Source organism: Periplaneta americana, chromosome 7, assembly GCF_040183065.1.
Source record: "Periplaneta americana isolate PAMFEO1 chromosome 7, P.americana_PAMFEO1_priV1, whole genome shotgun sequence".
NCBI classification, from domain to species: domain Eukaryota; kingdom Metazoa; phylum Arthropoda; class Insecta; order Blattodea; family Blattidae; genus Periplaneta; species Periplaneta americana.
In genome coordinates this window covers 20,935,892-20,954,814 of record NC_091123.1, presented here as the reverse complement: position 1 = coordinate 20,954,814, position 18,923 = coordinate 20,935,892, and the positions used below count along the sequence as shown (strand labels likewise).

General features: G+C 35.2%; 1 protein-coding gene across 3 annotated transcripts in view; it reads left to right on the top strand.

Moving 5' to 3' along the window:
- Positions 1-18,923, top strand: part of NUCB1 (Nucleobindin 1) — a 40,903-nt gene that overhangs the window by 8,163 nt on the left and 13,817 nt on the right. For all 3 annotated transcript variants that reach the window (XM_069830390.1, XM_069830391.1, XM_069830389.1), the window contains exons 5-8: positions 396-569; positions 2,143-2,245; positions 8,740-8,920; positions 10,241-10,397. In XM_069830390.1, coding sequence (XP_069686491.1) covers positions 396-569; positions 2,143-2,245; positions 8,740-8,920; positions 10,241-10,397 — 615 coding nt within the window. The remainder of the gene's footprint in view (positions 1-395; positions 570-2,142; positions 2,246-8,739; positions 8,921-10,240; positions 10,398-18,923) is intronic.

Sequence of the window (18,923 nt, the reverse complement as noted above, 5' to 3'; positions counted from 1 at the left end):
ATTTCATTAATTCATTTGTAATTCATTCTATTTAATTGCCATTATTTTAATTATCTCACTGAACTAATTTTAATAATTATTTGTGCTATTTATTTTGTTGCATTTGGTCAATTGATTAATGTAGACTATTATATTGATTGTATTTCATCTCACTGCCATTTTCTAGCATTCATTCTCATCATCATTTGTTGTTTTGTTTTGTTTTGTATCTTGTGCTAAACTGTAATTGGCCTTGTGCTGTTGTTTTGCACATTAATATTCTAAATAAATTAATAATAATAATAATAATAATAATTATTATTATTATTATTATTATTATTATTATTATTATTATTATTATTATTATTATTGGTATTGTTATTGTTACAGTAGTAATGTTGGGTTTAATATTGCAGACAACTGCAGATCTAGAAGAAGCAGACAGAAAGCGTCGCCAAGAATTCAAAGAATATGAAATGCAGAAGGAATTTGAAAAGCAGGAAAAGTTGAAGGATCTTGATGAGGAACACAAGAAGCAGATGCTACAGGAGATAGAGGAGAGAGAGAAGAAGCACAAGCAACATGAGCCAGTAAGAGATAACACTTCAGTTTGTTTTGCTTCACACAATGATAAATATTTCAGTGTGAATAATAACATGAGATAAGAGATGATGGATTGATTTGTTAATATTTATACTAATGCATGGATAACCCATGTCCCTGAGATATTCTCTTGTGCCCGTTATCTTTGTCACAAGTAACTGTCATTCTGATGAACGTGGTTTTAAATTGAAATCAATTGTAAATCTCTATTATTGCTTAACAATTTCGGCAAATATATCAAGAAGCATGAAAAAACCAATGAGAGTGAATAATAAACAGAACTTAATTTTGCACAGATGTCTTCTATGAAAATTATATAGAAGAGATATTAAATTTGATACCTGTGGCAGTTTAAATTAATCAGAAAGTTTAACAATCGTAACAGATTTGCCTCTAATTGAGATATATATATATATATATATATATATATATATATATATTTTTTTTTTTTAATTTAGTCTACATAATTTGCAGAGAGACTGGTGTTTCCCAACAGAGATATAATATGGAACTACATTGTATACTTTGCTAAAATCTAAACTATTCAACTATTTTGTCCGTGCTTTTCGATTATGAACACAAGCAAGAGTGGAGTAACTGTCAGTGCGTCTGGCCCTGAAACCAGGTGGCCCGGGTTCGATTCCCGGTCGGGGCAGGTTACCTGGTTGAGGTTTTTTCTGGAGTTTTCCCTCAACCCAATATGAGCAAAAGCTGGGTAACTTTCGGTGCTGGACCCCGGACTCATTTCACCGGCATTATAACCTTCATCTCATTCAGACACTAAATAACCTAACATGTTGATAAAGCGTCGAAAAATAACCTACATAAATAAAAAAACCCACGCAAGACAAGGGTGAAGTACGAAGCTCCTAGAATGAAGATAACACTCCACTCACGGCAAGAATCGAACTTTTGCTCACTAGATGGCAGCATATTGCAGTTCACTTAATTAGTGCAAAATTAACGTGCTAAGAAATGAAAATGGTCATTGTCTGGTGATAGAGTTAATTAACTAATATAAAGACAATTATTATGGATTTTTTTGTAGTTTCCTGTAGGCCCAAATGGATATTTTTTAACTTCAGATACACTTTCATTTAATGAGTAATTATATTTGATTTATAATCTTGTGATGAATTGTATAATAAGATTTTGTTACATATATTTACCGGTACTGCAAACATATCAGTTGTACACAATTTGATTTAAGTATATGAGCAAATTAATTACTGTGGATTTGTATTTAGTAAATTTATGCTGTAATGAATTTAGTTTGTTTTTGACAAAAAAGGACATTTTCCTTAGGATAGGTGTTCGAATATTTTTTTTTTCATTACTGAGAATAGAGATTGGTTCACAGTTTCTATCATGCCTTTTCATCACTTTCACATATGGGAATAATTTTTCTCTCTTCCCCTCCCCCTCCCTCCCTCCCTCCCTCTCTCTCTCTCTCTCTCTCTCTCTCTCTGAAAAAAAATAAATATGAAATAAGAAGAATAAGCAAAAGAAGATGATTATGTTGATGATCACAACTTGTTAAGTGTTGAATTTTTATTGCAGCTCCACCATCCTGGAAGCAAGCAGCAGCTGGAAGAGGTCTGGGAGAAGCAAGATCATATGGAAAACCAAGAATTCAATCCCAAAACTTTCTTCCATCTGCATGGTGAGCCACGTCTTGCTTTCAAAATTATAGTAGCGTTGACTTCTACTTTATGTTAATGTTTCCTTCCTCTTCTCCTTCCTAAAATATGTTGGTCTTTTTCATTTAGTAATGATTTCATTGGCTCTTCTCAGCTATTTAATTGGTTATCATTTGTACGAGGGGGATCCAGGAAATAACGACCGTTCGCGCATACCCTCTGCGCAGCTGACTCCCCTTCCTTGTTTAAAGGTCAACTGGCTTCCTTAGCATGTGTTCTCATAATGTTGTGAGTACTGGTTGCAACAAGTCGCCATTGTGCATTTTGTATTACTTCAAAATGAACGACGTGATTGATAATCCCGCCGACTGTGAGGTGAGGAGTGTGATTCGATTTTTGAATGCCCGACATTTGAAACCTGCAGAAATTTACCGGCAATTGAAAGAAGTGTATGGTGATACTGTAATGAATGAAAGAAATGTGAGAAAATGGTGCGAAATATTCAACAATGGGCGAACAAATGTCCACGATGAAACTCGACCCGGACGCCCATTACTCATCACAGAAGACCTGAAGACTAAAGTGAACGACAGAATCTTGCAAGACAGGCGCACATCACTCGACGAATTGCATATTGCCTTTCCTGACATTTCTCGTTCTTTGCTTGGTGAAATTGTATCGCAACATCTTGGCTACCACAAAATCTGTGAACGGTGGGTTCCACGGCAACTGAGTGACCAACACAAAACTCAGAGAATGGCCTCAGCATTGACATTCTTGATGCGATATCACACAGATGGAGACGCCTTTCTTGATCAAATTGTGACTGGTGATGAGACCTGGGTGTCTCACAAAACCCCAGAGACCAAGCGCCAATCACGTCAGTGGCATCATCCCTCATCACCCAAGAAAAGAGAAAATTCAAACAGACTCTCTCAACACAAAAAGTCATGGCTACTGTCTTTTGGTATCGCAAAGGTGTTCTTTTGCTGGATTTCATGCCAAAAGGCACTACGATCAATGCAAATCGTTATTGTGAGACTTTACGAAAACTACGGCGAGCCATCCAAAACAAGAGGCGAGGAATGCTTTCGAGAGGAGTTGTGCTTCTTCACGACAACGCCCGCCCACACACTGCTGCTTCAACTCGAGAATTGCTGGATCAATTCGGTTGGGGAAATCTTCGATCATCCGCCCTATAGTCCAGACCTTGCTCCTAGCGATTTTCACCTTTTCACTAAGCTGAAAGACTTTCTGAGTGGTACGTGTTTTGGAAGTGATGAAGAGTTGAAGAAGACAGTGAACACCTGGCTTAATGAACTGGCGGCAGAGGAGTATAACACGGGAATTCTAAGCTAGTGAACAGATACGACAAATGTTTAAATGTAGGTGGTGATTATGTAGAGAAGTAAAGGAAGCTTCAGTTATGTGACAGACTTTGTTTTTTCAAATAAATATATTTTTTTTAATTATTACAACAAAACGGTCGTTATTTCCTGGATCACCCTCGTAATTTGAGCACTTCATATATATGCATTGTTGCTGTTGGATATTGTTACATTGGCTGTGGGCCAATGAGATTTTTAATCGACATTTTCCCACTAGAGATTTTCAATGTCAAGAGTTGATACGAAATTCTGGATTCATGCACTAAAGTACATTTTTCTATCCAATTCTGTAATTCCATTACAGTTCAAAAAAGATGCTTTTTCATCCCTTAATGTCTATATTTATATACAGGGTAATTCATGACTAATGACCCGTGCTTTAGGAATCAGTTCTGGGGACCACTTTGAGCATAAAATGTCATATGAACATAAATACAGGTCATTAGTCAAGAATTATCCTGTATTTTTACCTAGAATTGTATAAATTGTTTATAGTCTTTCAATTGCGTTTGTTTTTCAAATTGTTTAAGAAGTGGCAGGTTTGTTTTGAGTTGTAAATAGGGAGAAAGTAGAAACTATTTTGTTTTATCAACATTGAGTAATTTCTTCCATTTTAGATCAGTACCCTTAGAGAGATAATTTCCAAACGCGGTAGCTGCCCATTATAGGGTACCTAAAAGATTCAGCCTGCTTGTAAATTCAAAGGATCATGTAACAATCAACAGATTAAATTGATAATTAAATAAAAATTATAATCATATGTATAATTAATTGCAAAACATTTAAACATATGTTACATCAGTGGGCATCTACCGTCACATTCATTCATTCATTCATAACCCAAAGGCAGGTCTTCACTGCAAACCCAGCATTCTCCAGTCTTTCCTATTTTCTGCCTTTCTTTTTGTCTCCTCGTATGATCCATTTATCTTAATGACGTGTGTCATCTATATCTACAAATGTCTGTGCAAAATTTCCAAGGAGTCTTTAAGAACTTGCAAGTGAAATCTAAATTTTCTGAACACTGAGACAGCAAAGCTGGAAATTGTTCCATGAGCACCAACAAGAATTCTGATGACTTCTCAGGATTTAATGCTATATTTTCTTCCTTATGTAAGCTCAGCAAGGTTGGTAATATTGTTTCTTTTCTATATCAACATCCTTTATTTGGTTTACAAATTTTTCGAGTCACACTGTTAGGTCATTAATACAGCCTTTTTTCTTGTCCTTGTCGATTACTACAATATGCTCTTTTTATAGAACCTACATGTGAAGTACATACATACAAACTTCTACTTCATACTGTCGGTTTACAAGCAAAACATGTTAAAGAAAAAATATTACTTCTAAGAAAAAGGCGTTTTAATGTTCATGACAAAACTGATTCCTCAAAATATTATTTTTAGCAAGTTGTTTCTCCTTATTTTCCAATTTTATGTTTATACACATTCATTATATTCGTTATACAGGTATGCCTTTTCCAGAAGTTATATTTTTGACTTAATGTGTTTTGCTTTTAAACCGACTATATATCTCATAACTTTTAGTATTTCTAAAACAGTTTGCATTGAAACTGGAACTTTGTGGTGATTGTTACTGTGGTGAAGAAGTTCGCCTTTTTTTGCAGAAGGCAAGGATATGAACCAGATTTTCAGTCTCATTACAAGCTCGGCAGAGGTTTACTTGACTCTTGCCAGGAACACTCTTGACAGATGTAACATTACAGTTCATCTTAATAGCATTAGTTCACTGCGATAATGAGAGACCATTCTTGGTAGATATCCATGAATTAGATTTAGGCCGTTCTTAAAAAACATCATCACCTGTGCAATTAAAAAGTCATATTTTAAATTTCTTTCTTATTATTTTAGGATCATAAATTACCGTAGTTGTCCATTTTACATTTAACAGCAACTGACTTCCACATTAAAATAATCGTAAAACAATGGCAACTTAAGATATTGCCTTGTCGTTTTGAGTACATTTTTAATGTGTTTCTGGAAGGATCTAGAAAAGAATAAAGTGGATGTGTGTGTGTGTGTGTGTGTGTGTGTGTGTGTGTGTGTATATATATATATATATATATATATATATATATATATATATATATAACGTAACAGTAAGATTTGCTGCATAAATTACACGTTTTTGTTTTGTATCTAATTCTGAACTTTTTCTTAGAAACACAAGTTAGGTTAAAATCGTGTCATAAAACTGTTATACCTGCACACGTTGACCAACTTTTTATGGCACTGTTAAAATGTACTTAACCTTTATGGTGGTACTTAAAACTCCTAATTCGTATTGTCTCCTAGGAAAGGATATTAAACCTTTTACAGAACTCTTTAACCTCTAAAATGAAATTGCAAGAGATAAACCAGAATGATATTTATGTGTGTATAATTTTATGCACATTCCATTCATCTTATAAATTGTAACATATTTTCTATTCAAATGCTAGAACAGCAACCTGAAAGCATGCAGTACGTAACTTGTACTTCTCTTTGTGCATAAAGTGCTCTAAAATTCAAGACTATTGCAACAAAAAAGGCGTAACCAGAAACTGAAATTAAAACTCGTATGTAAAATTTCATAATGAACGTGAACAATAAGTCATTCTTTGTAATTAAATGATCGTGACCATAATAATTATACTCGGGTATATATTTTTATGTTCATGAATTTTATTTCTCCCTTTATGCTTATTTTAATCGTGAATATCATTTGACTTTTTTATAGTCAATATGGTTGCATATTAAATTAAAGTTTTGTGACATAAAAGAGTCAAGGCCATCTGTGAAACTTTTTAATATACACACTCACTGCTTTTAAAACCATGATTTAATATCTTTCTGTTTACTGTCAGTGAATGATGAAATGCATTGCTTATCAGATGGGATAACTAAACTCCAACATGTACTTGAAAATAAATATTGTTATAATGAAAATGATGCATACTACATTATTTAAGAACTCCGCCTAACAAATGAGATTAGACTATTAATGGCAACTATGGAAAATAATAGAAGTCGAGTCAAAAAAGAAGTAGATCTGTCAGGGCCATTTCAGTCTAATAAAGGGTTAAAAGAAGAGAATCCATAAGCTTGTCTTCTTTTTAATATTGTCTTCCAGAAAGTAATACGATCATCTGGAATTCATATTGGTAACACAATATTTTATAGATTATTTATCATCACTGCAGGAGAATTTCATATTGCTGAATAAAGCTGCTGATAAAATGGGTTTGATAATTAATGAAAACAAAACAAAGCACAGTATATGTTTGCTGGTCATAAAGAAACATCCATACCCGAAAAAAATATCAATTCAAGAATATATTTTAGAATATGAAAATCAGTTTAAATATCTCGGCTCACTAGTCTCACTGAATAACAGAATGATGACTAGCAGCAAATAAAACTTATTTTGGGATGTTGAAGCTCCTGAAATTAACAGTCCTTTCAGTGAACATAAACAAATCAATCTTTGTAAACTTTGATATGATTTGTCTTGACATATGGTTCGGAAATTTGGATCCTTTTAAAAACAGAAGAAGATACTCTTGAATATTTCGAAATAAAGATACTTGGAAAAATTTATGGTCCAGCAAACGTTGAAGGAATTTGGAGAAAGAGATGCAATCATGAGCTCTATCAAATGTTCCTGGTGCATGACAGAATTGTCATTGTAATATGGCTTGGATATCTGTTGAGGATGGATGATGAAGAAATACCCAAAAGACTTTTATTCACTGAAGCAGGGAACTACAGAAAACGTGGGAGAAGAAAAATGAAATGGCTGCATCGTGTGACAGAAGATTTGACCTGTAAAATGCTTTTGTCATAGTAACTTAAAAACAGTATTTATCACTAATGATATTACTGCCTACCTGCGAATTTCTCTTAATGATATCCGCGGTGTAATGTTCTATGGAGGCCATCCAAAAACTTGCACAGTAGAGACTATTAATACTATTATGTACGTATAACATGAACATATTGCTAAATATCTTTATGTAAACTGTTAAAAATTTGTTGTTATAAAAATAAATCACATTCTTGTGATACAGATAAAAACCACTGTAGCCAGAGTATTACATTAACCTTGATTACTGCGGGTGTTCATTTCAAAGTGTGTCATGACGTCACTGTAGTGAGTCAGCAATTTTGAAGCGAGTTTCAGCTTTTATGTCAGAGAAGTTGCCTATTATTCAAGGTGTTCAATCTGAACTTGAGAACGTGTACGGTATAACTTGAATGTCGTAGCAACAGATGGTGGTCTGTACGGTTTGTGTGCTACCATAACCTCTTTCGAACTGTGTTTTGTGCGGGCAGTCGTACACAGGGTATTTGTTATCGTCGGTTGCGTACGGCAACATTCCACAACACAAATCAAATGCTCCGTGTCCATGTTGACCGTCGAAGTTAATGTCAACAAATACGTAAGAAATCGTCTTAACCCTCTCCACATATCCCGACAGTAAGAAAAAAACTCACCTCAGTACGTGTTTCCAAACAGTTCACATTCCTGCCACTACTGGCGTTACCGTATGCATCGGTAAGTACTCTTCAGAATGAACGCCGTACTTGCTAGGCAACTTCTCTGGCACATAGGTAATACGCTTCTGTGGAAGTGTAGGAAGATTGAATTCTCTAGGCTCATCGGCTAGCCACATGACGACATACAGCGAGCCATGACACACTTTGAACTGAACACCCAGTGTAATCAACGTAAAGATTAATTTTTTTGGTCCTACAGAATTTATTATCTGTTATGGTTACCATTGGCTATTAATGGAGAAAAATTCGCTCCGGCACCAGGGATCGAATCCAGGACCCCTAGTGGGGCTCTAATGGAAAAATACTAATGGAGAGAGATTCGATCTGATGCTGTGGAGTGAGCCTCAGAGTAGCTCAGTTGTTGGAGCGCCCAGTGTTAGAACTGGGGATCCTGGGTTCCATCCCCAGTGCCAGAGCGAATTTTTCTCCATTAATAACCAATGCTATAATCAAGTTCAGCTCTACTTCAGTTTTTACTAATTTTTTTAACATTGTTCCATTATCATTCTGTTATTTATGGATAGCCTTAAAAATAATTATTAATTGAAGGGTTGTCAATTGTTTGTTCAGATTTGGATGGCAATGGTGTGTGGGATGCAAACGAGGTGAAAGCACTGTTCCTGAAGGAGTTAGACAAGATGTACACACCAGGTGCAACAGAGGATGACATGCGGGAACGAGTTGAGGAGCTGGAGAGGATGCGAGAACACGTGTTCAAAGAGGCTGATGTCAACAATGACAGTCTCATCAGGTTAGTGAGATTATTCCATTTGAAGTAGTGTGGAGAATGGATTGTTTTACAGCATATTGTTCATCAAAGATCGTGTTTTTGACAGATGATTGGGAAAGAAACAGATTTTGTGAGATTATCAGGTGCTCCAACTGTAGTTATAGTTATTTAAAATATTAATTTTGGGTATTAATGAAATGTTATATATTTTTTCCATGACCATAACGAAAAACATGCCTTTACTAAATACTTTTGCGTTTGTAAAGTAGGCTTTTATTCAACATTACTTTATTCCACTAGTGAGATAAAGACTTTACCTCACAGTTTGAGCTTTATCTCACAGTTCATTATTGTTTTTCTAGTACCCGGGCACACACGTATACTTTTCCATTGAACTATTACTCAAGAAGTTAATATATTAGTTACTAGATGTCACTACCTCTACTTGTTTATTATCATTTCTTAAATATACATACACCTACCCAATCTCCTTCTCTTTTCTCTATCTACTACGTCGTAATTTGTGCATTGCATCCATATCTAATATCTATTTTTTTTTTAATTTGTCATAATTTACCTTTTGGGAGGCGAGGAGACATGAACCTGCAAAGTTGGTTTTATAGGATTTTATAACAACACGCGTTAGTCAACTGAGCTAAACAGGCACGATGATTAACTGCTTTTTAATATTCCTCTTAAATTTACAGAAGTAAAATGTGAAATTATATTAATCACATTAGTCCCGTGAACGATTCTAAATAATCCCTGAAACTTCAAAAAGACGAAAATACACGTTTAAAATGAAAAAATATATATTAAAATTGTATAATTAATTATAATTTGTTATTTATCCAACGCCTTAGATACCATTCTTCACTAATCATGGCCTCCTACATCATGACCTATCTAGTAAACGTATCAATTCTAAAATCCATGTCATGATATGTGATTATATGAGGACTTATTTTCAACATATTTTCTTTTATAAAACATAATTTTTCGTTATAGTCATGGATAAAATTACGTATGGTACTTGTGAGCGTGATTGTTATTGCGCTCGTGTAATTTAAGCATGCTGCTAACGCCTCGTGTTAAATCTTTCCACTCGCGCAATAAAGATGCACTTACCTCACAAGTACCATAAATAACTATTCTCTGAAGTTTTGAAAGGTATTCCTAATTTTTCGTTTACAAGACCAAGACTTCTAATAAATTATTGAAACATAATGATAATTATTTAACTCTTTAAAAATCCTTCTCGCTCAGCTGGGTTTGAAACATGAACACATACACTTCATAGATCATCTTCCCTTTCTAATTGATTTAATTTATTCATTTAAGCTACCAAGAATTCCTGACTCAGACACAGAAGGCTGAGTTCGAGAAAGATCCCGGCTGGGAGGGTCTGGATGAGCAGCAGATCTACACTCAGGATGAATACAAAGAATTCGAAAAGAGGCGCCAGGAAGAAATACAGAGACTAATTGCTCAAGGGGTGGTGAGTAATGCCTTGTTGCATACCTATAGTACAAGCATGTTGTAGTGCTTGCTTTTAGACCTTGATCAGCACTCTGCTTGAAATATTTTCAGAACTTCAGTTTGTGCATTTGTTTGCTCCCTCAGTATCCAAGATCCAAAGTAATGTGCATAATATAAATTGAACTTAGTTTATATATTTATTTAGTTACATATTTCAGGGGGTATTTATTCATTTAATCACTCTTTTTTATACTCATTCATTCATTAAATTGTATACTATATACAGTATTTGCACATTTAAGTACTTATTGAACCATTTATTTATTTATTCATGTTCTTATTCATTTATTCATTAATATATCTGTTCATTTATTTGGCTATTTATATACTTATTCAACCATTTGTTTATTAACGTACTTATGCGTTTATTCATTAATTTATTTATCATCATTATCCTCATAGGTTGTAGTCCTTTGAAGAAGTGTTCCAGTCTACCAAAGTTGTCCACGCCTGTGGAGTAACGGTTAGCGTGTCTAGCCGCGAAACTAGGTGGCCTGGGTTCGATTCCCGGTCGGGGCAAGGTTTTTTCCGGGGTTTTCCCTCAACCCAATATGAGCAAATGCTGGGTAACTTTCGGTGTTGGACCCCGGACTCATTTCACCGGCATTATCACCTTCATCTCATTCAGACGCTAAATAACCTAAGCTGTTGATAAAGCGTCGTAAAATAACCTACTAAACTAAAAATCTACCAAAGTTTTCTTTCCATCATTTTTGAGGACGTTGCAACGACCTTTTCCTGTTGGATTATAATTCAGGATTGCTTTTTGGTATTCTATTGTTTGACAGTCTATTTACATGTTGGAGCCAGTCTTTGATATTGATGTACTTGATCCAAAACAGGTATCATTCGGAGTTCGTTCAAGACATCTTCATTTCATTTCTTCATACCTCCTCCTGGCTAGAAAGTAGTTGGAGGGACATTTTATTGCTTTCAAGTCTATCAGAAAATATAGCCGGATATAAAATATACCTACAAAACATGAAAAGTAACAAAGCACCAGGTGAAGATTGTACAAATATAGAATTTATTTGTTTATTATTGGTTAATTTATATACTCATTCAACAATTTATTTATTCATGTTCTTATTCATTCATGTGCTTCTCAATTTATTCATTCATGTACAATATATGTTCATCTATTCGTCCATTTATTATATGGTGTTCACTTAAATCGGCTACAACTTGCCATTTTCTTTTGAAAAATATTGGAGTGCAAGAGGTCAAATGACTTTATTGTCAAATTGTCATTAGAAAACAAAAAACAACATTCGTCCATTTATTTATTCATGTTCTTGACAGTTTATTCATTAATGCGGACCATTCCAAGCGTGGTGGGAATATAATGGTGTAGCAGACGGTTGACTCAAACTCGTTTTCTACTGCGCATGTCGTCACTTGGGAAGCAGCAGCGGCGCGCTAATTTGCACCGCAGTGCTCGAGGAACAAAACAAACAGCTGTTGTGTGTACGTGCACGGTGTTAATTCTTTGTTTATATATATATATATATATATATATATATATATATATAATATTGAATGTTATTCTTGTATCAGTAATGCTATTAATGTGACACATGTTATTAGTATGCCTGGATATGCAGTATCTGGTTTTTTGATTTACAATCGAAAAACAAAAGGAACTGACGTAAAATATTATAGGTTTCCGAAGAATGAAGACTTGGCAAGACAATGGTTGCAGGCTTGTAGAAGGGAGGATGAAGTCAATTTACAGCACGATGAGTTTTCTCGCATGTTACTAAATTTTATTTGCTTCGCAACTCATTTGCAAAATATATTTTCATGTTAAACTTATTGTTTGACTTATTCCATAGATTGCTTTGAGCGAAAAGAAAAGGGCGTAAAAATCTTAAGATTTAATGTTGTTTCAGCTCGAATATGTTGACTTCATTTTGAGGAGTCAAGTTACGAAGTACCTTTAAAGCAGAAACTCCTAAATTATGAACCAAAAAGCAGTCGTAATCTGAAAGTAGACGCTGTACCCACAAAAGCTCTGGCGCAGTCTTGCTTGAAACGAAAATCAACAGATAATCTGAGATTGGACAGATGTGAAAAACGGAGAAGGAGAAAAGAAATTCATGACATCATTGCTAATAGTTCATGTCCTCTTCAGGCCACTTCCAAAACCAATTCAGACGAACATGTATCAGAGGATAGTGCATTAGACCTAAATAACGAAACGTGAGTAATTACAGCATTATAATAAGTATTAACTAGTATGTTCCTGTGTATCATATTGTTAAAATGTTTCACATATGAGTCGCTCCGCAGAAGGGAATAATTTTCTCATAGTTCTTCAAAACTTTCTAAGCTAAAAGGACTTAATTACATGTCTCATAAAATGTTAAAGCTGTGTTATCTTTTAACAACTTCCAGACAGAAAAGGCTTCAGTAAACGGAAGGATTCAATTGTCTCGAATGTCAATAGAGGAGCAAAAAAGGCGTCAATCAATGGGCATAAAATAATTATTTTCTCGCTTAACCTTAGCATTATCACGGTTGGGAAAAAATTGCCCACCCTTTTTATTTTCTAAATTTTTTTTAATTAATGAAATCTGGCAGCTTTTACCTTTACTCTATTTGTCTCTAACATGATAAAGTATGCACACGTGTTCTGTTTCAGATTTCAAATATAGCAGACTAATAATTTGAAGTATTTGTTAGTGGACAGATTTTACCCACCCTTGGCATTTCATATGACCTACACTTTTAAACATTCTCTAGTTTGAATTCTGTGATTTTTGTCCATTGTTGTAACTGTTTGTAATGCCGTTAAAGTCGTTTACTGTTTCAATTCTCCACTTTACCATTTACTTGCAGTGTAGAAACTTGAGTTGGTAAATTTGTTCTTTCTTTATTGGTGTTTATTCAAATCTAGTTGTATTCAGGGATACAGAACATAGACATGAGTTGTTTTGTGGATAATAGCAGCCTTAATGTTTTGGGTAAAAGTGATATTATAGTGCCATTGGAAATTGATTTACCGGCGGAGTTGAAGAAAGAAAGTGGTAGTGAGGAAGATAATACAGAAGTGGTTAGTGAGGGTGAATCAAGGTCTATTTCAAGTACTAGCTGCTAACAAGAAAGCCGTTCACATTACGAAAATTAATGTCAGATGTGGAAATTGTGGACTTAATTTGTGTAAAAAATATTCAGATATTAAAATTGTGTGCAGGAGCATTTTACTAAAAGAAATATGCAGAATCACTGGAATGAAAAACTGATGTGTTTTTTTTAAGTAATGTAAAAATGTTGACGATGAAACTTTATTGAACGTATTTGAGGAGCTCGGAATCAAAACGCGTTAAGTCCACATTTTATCGAAAATGCGTTTTTTTCTTTCGAATTTGCCTTCTTTTAGGGACACTTCATCATGCTACACTTGACATTTGTTGCAATTCACATTTTCAGCCTCTTTAAAGCCAGCCTGAAATCGAAGGTCTGATTCAGAACGTATTCTGCCCATCACCCTGAATGGATCAAACCGAGTTGAGTCCATGAACTTAAGTTATCTTCTAACGAAAGCAGTACACCAGAATGAACGTAATTAATTCGACAACTGCCTTTAACAAATGTTCATTATTGACTCTTTTCTAAAGTTTGCTTGTTGCTATCTTTAAGTTCATGCAGTAAGATTTAAAAGGACGGGCTTCTTGCCTGGAATCTCTATTTAAATCTCCACGCGCAGACAGTGAATTGGTGGTGTGCGGTAAGTGGCATTTAAAGGCAGGTGGAAGTCGTTTGCAATAAACATGGGTCTTTTACTACAAATTGTGATATTATACTCATAATTTGGTAACAGTTTGAACAGTATGTTAAGTTTCGAAAGACTCCAGTACAAAACATTTCTTGTGAGATTTACAAACTTTGCAGGTTCTCGCTGGCTTCTTTTTCTGTGGGTGGTAGGTATATGTCGGGAGGGGGGGAATAAGCCCAACAGTTTGCTTGTAATATTGTCGCCGTAACCCTCTATAAAATGCGTGCTTCCAGGTCAAGTTGAAGATTTGTATAGATCCTTTCCTTCCTGGGTTTGCTTCCCTTCACGGTCTTACATGCAATTACGTAGACATTGAAAAGCTGAAAAGTACCATAAACATTATATTGAAGAAACGTTTCTGTAGCTTTTTTTTTTTACGTATTTTCCCATAATGGAGAAGGGATATAAGACTTCATTCTGACGCTGACCTGACAGTCAACCCACAACATAACGTTATTGTACTCTATTACGCCCTTCAGTTTCACCACTGTTTATTCCCCTTCATTGTTACCCTTTTTTCCTTTATGCTCACCATGTGAATGTTGTGCTTCGTAGACAGACCTTTTCTGTCATGTCACTTTACTGCCAATAACTCTTACAAGACCTCGATTCTGATTCCCTTTCTTAAACTTTGTTCATTCCACTTGGAATGCAGGACAGAACTTCAATGCACTTTTATTCAAACAGTTAGAATTCTGGAAAACTTTTTTATTGGGTTATTTTACGACGCTGTATCAACATCTAGGTTATTTAGCGTCTGAATGATATGAAGGTGATAATGCCGGTGAAATGAGTCCGGGGTCCAGCACCGAAAGTTACCCAGCATTTGCTCGTATTGGGTTGAGGGAAAACCCCGGAAAAAACCTCAACCAGGTAACTTGCCCCGACCGGGATTCGAACCCGGGCCACCTGGTTTCGCAGCCAGACGCGCTGACCGTTACACCACAGGTGTGGACTTCTGGAAAACCTTTCACGTATATTTATAGGAAAATAACTCCTCTTTTTCACGAAAGATCGTTTTACAACATATAACAACCCTCTAAATAGACAGCTTGAAAAAAACTGCATTTGACAGCTTGAATGAAAACTGTCAATAAAAGTCGCAGGGTCACAAAGACGTCATGTCTAGACGGCTATGCTTTGGGAGCGCATCACAAGACGTTAGTAGGGAAGGGATTAGTTAATACAGCTTCTTGGTATTCATAATCAATTAACCTACCCCACTTCCAAAACCTTACGGAGCTGAGCTGAGCTAAGCTAGCAAGCTGCGAGAGACTCTGCAATGCTTCCCGCGTGACGTCATCACGTAGTAGGAGAACGGGCGAGGCTGCGCACTGCTTCACCATTATATTCCCACCACGATTCCAAGTGGGCAGCCACCATGATGCCGCATGGCAGCCCTGGGTTCCTGGGTTCATAGGTGCTGTGCCAAAGCCAGCGAGCCCTAGAGAGAGAGAGACAGACCGATTGCTGAGAGGGCGTGGAGTGAGCCAGTGAGGTGTATGGATGCACATTTTATGATACATAGAAAGAATTCCAGAATTACAATAATCAGCCTTTACGAAATAATACAACAAAATAAAATTGTCCTTTTTTTTTTCTGTAGTTAGGAAGATTCTGAAATTTCTTTGATTTCATGAACTTAGCTATATCAGGGAAAATTGTTTGAGCAGAATGAATGCATAACACTGCTTCCAACGCAACATTGGACAAACATGACCTAGTTTTACTGTTATTCAGGTTCATGACTGAGAATATGTGTTCGCAAAGGTATGTAGAGCAAACATAGCAATTAACTTGCATGTCAATGCGTGGATATGCGGGAACTCTTTTTTTTTTTTTTCCAAGTTCTTATAAAACGCAACGAGGTTGCCTGGAATATTGTAATATCTATGTTTCATATTGTGTGACATTGAAAGCTTATCAGTTCTCTTTGGAATTTGCCTTGAGCTTGTTCAATATTTAGAGAAAAGGGCGTCATAAAAATGTCCACCAAGTTCCTGCACGTGGCGAGGGATTGTTTGTGGAGAGAGACTAATTGACTAAAATAACGTCACCAGAGAAGAACACAGTTCGGAATTTGGTTCAGTGTGCTGCGAAAGAAAGGGAAAAATGAATTTTGTGCGAGATTGTGCGTATTTGCTTGGTTTCCGCACAAAACCAATCTGCGGAAAGTCTAAAATTCCATATTCAGTATTCCCAACCTAACACACATAACAATTTCCCGCTTAAGTGACATATTGATTTTACTGCTTTAGGCTTTCAACATATTATTTTTAGAGACGTTCAATATAGTAACAATTATAAATTGGAAACTTACCACTGCAATTTCACCTGAATTGCACTGTTAATTATTGTTTTTAAATATTTGCAAAAATTAAGTAAACTCTACAACTCCACTAAAGTTACTGCATTCGTGATGCAAGTAACATTAAGGAAGCTGTGAAAAAATCAACAAGATTCCAGACTCATCATAGACTGGGGGAAAAAAGACAGACGTATATCACGGCCTGCTGGAGTATAGTAAACACAGAAAACATTTTAAAGCAACAATGTTGAAGATAGATATATTTGTTTTCCAAAGTTGCCGTCATTGAACAGAAACCAAGATGGAGATTTCATTGCAACTAATTAGAAATTCCTCTTTCAGGTATGTAATAAACGATCTTCGCACAAAATAATGTATGATACACAAGCGGTATGTTTTCTTTCAATTCTCGGAAATTAAAAAGGCTCAACTACTTTTCGCTTTTTCAAACTTTTCCTCGAACATGAAAACTTCAACATACCGCTCTTGTAACGCATATTACTATTTAATGACATTGTCACTATACAAAAAATAGATACATAGTTAAATGGACAGAAAATCTTTTAACAGTTAAACAAACCTTTTTATAATAATTCTCATATATTGTTGATAACTGTTCAAAATAAACTTACTATAACCATTAATTTAATTATATTTCCTTTAAGAATACTTAATTAGTTGAAATGATATTTACCTCGTAATAAAAAGACTGCATTTTGGTCTTCAGTTTCGTTGTTAATGCCTTCCTCTCTTTGCCGATAATATGAGCGTGTGTATCAGAATGTTTAACTTCAAAGTGATGCTTCATGTTGTACGTTTTTGCCTGTACATTGATTTGGCATATTAAACATTGAAATGCTACTTCATCTCTTACGCTGGCCTGTCACGGCGTAGAAATGTTCCACAAGTGGTGCTTGTGAGAAAGGTCGGTGGACTCTAAAACTCCTCCCGGCCAGGTCCGATGGACCCATTAACCACGACAGGTGTGGCCCTCCAGTCATACTTGGGGTTTACGTGAGTGGGTGATGTAACCACCATTACAAACAAAAAATTGGTGCCCACTTCAAAAACGGTTACACTTATGCTAATTAAAAAGAAGAAGAAATGACTGGAGATCATCTACAAACCTGTGAAGTTCTACCTGATGGATCCACCACAGAGAAATATTGGAGAGCAAGAATGCTAATGGCTTCGTTGCCAAAGCCCGGCATTAGATAACAACAACAACAACTTTGAACATTGTTGTCATCAGATTGGACAACAAGATACAGGCCCTCCCAAGAGGAGTTAAACCCTGAACTGACTGTCGACGCACTTCTCTTCATTCTTATTCACAACAGTTAAGCATAAACATAGTAAACCGTATGGATGAATGAATGACTGACAGAATGCATAATCCAGCAATGCCTGAAGAATATCATCGAACAGACAAAGGAAAGAATTGATGATCACATGAATTCATACATCACCACAGCCTCAGCAACAGAGAGGAGTGGGAGTCCACCCAGGGCAGCATCCCCAGCTCTCAAACACAGTGTTGGAATGGTCTGCATTAATGTATCTTTTCATCTGTTTGTTCATGTATGGATTTACCGACCACTTATTCATCTTCTATCTCTTCGTTCATTTGAGTTTCATTGATTCACTTATTTATTTATTAATTAGTGTATCATTTTACATGTACATTTATATGTTTACGTTTCCATGTATTTGTGTGTATGTATTTATATACCCTTATTTATTTAGTTTTATTTTTCTTTTCTCGATTTATTTCGAAATTTATGTAATTTGCAGTCATTTCAACAACGAAAATATTTTCCATTTTTGGGAGAGGAAGAAACAAGTTAGATCTACACAGTTCATTGTATACTTGTGACCATTCATATTCACATACTCTTATTAATGTAAGAAATTTCTTCATTTATAAAGCAGTGAATGAAGCATCTTTAAGAGATATAATAAAATACCTATATTTTAACGGGCATAATTTATATTACAGTATAAGTCTCAGAATGCGGATTTAACACATTATGGCAACTGTGTTTATTTTATTTTTCATTTAATTAGGACCTAAATTCATTTTTTAAGTAATTGTTCAGTTATTCATGTAATGGAGATTTTTGTGTGACTTTGTCGCCTTTCTTAGTGGAGAGAAAAGGATATTACATCTTGTCTTGTTTTTGCTCAAAGTTTTTAAGAGGGGGGAAATGTATTTCAGTAAAAAAATATGTTATTGCAGCTAATACTCAAAGCTTAATATTGTTTCATCACAATATGGGTATAAATCTAAAATTACACATTTTATAGTAAAAAATGTGTTGGCAATTTACATTTAAAAATTAAAACTTTTCATGAGATTACTATATATCTATTTTGTGCCATGAGCAATTAGTGTTGCA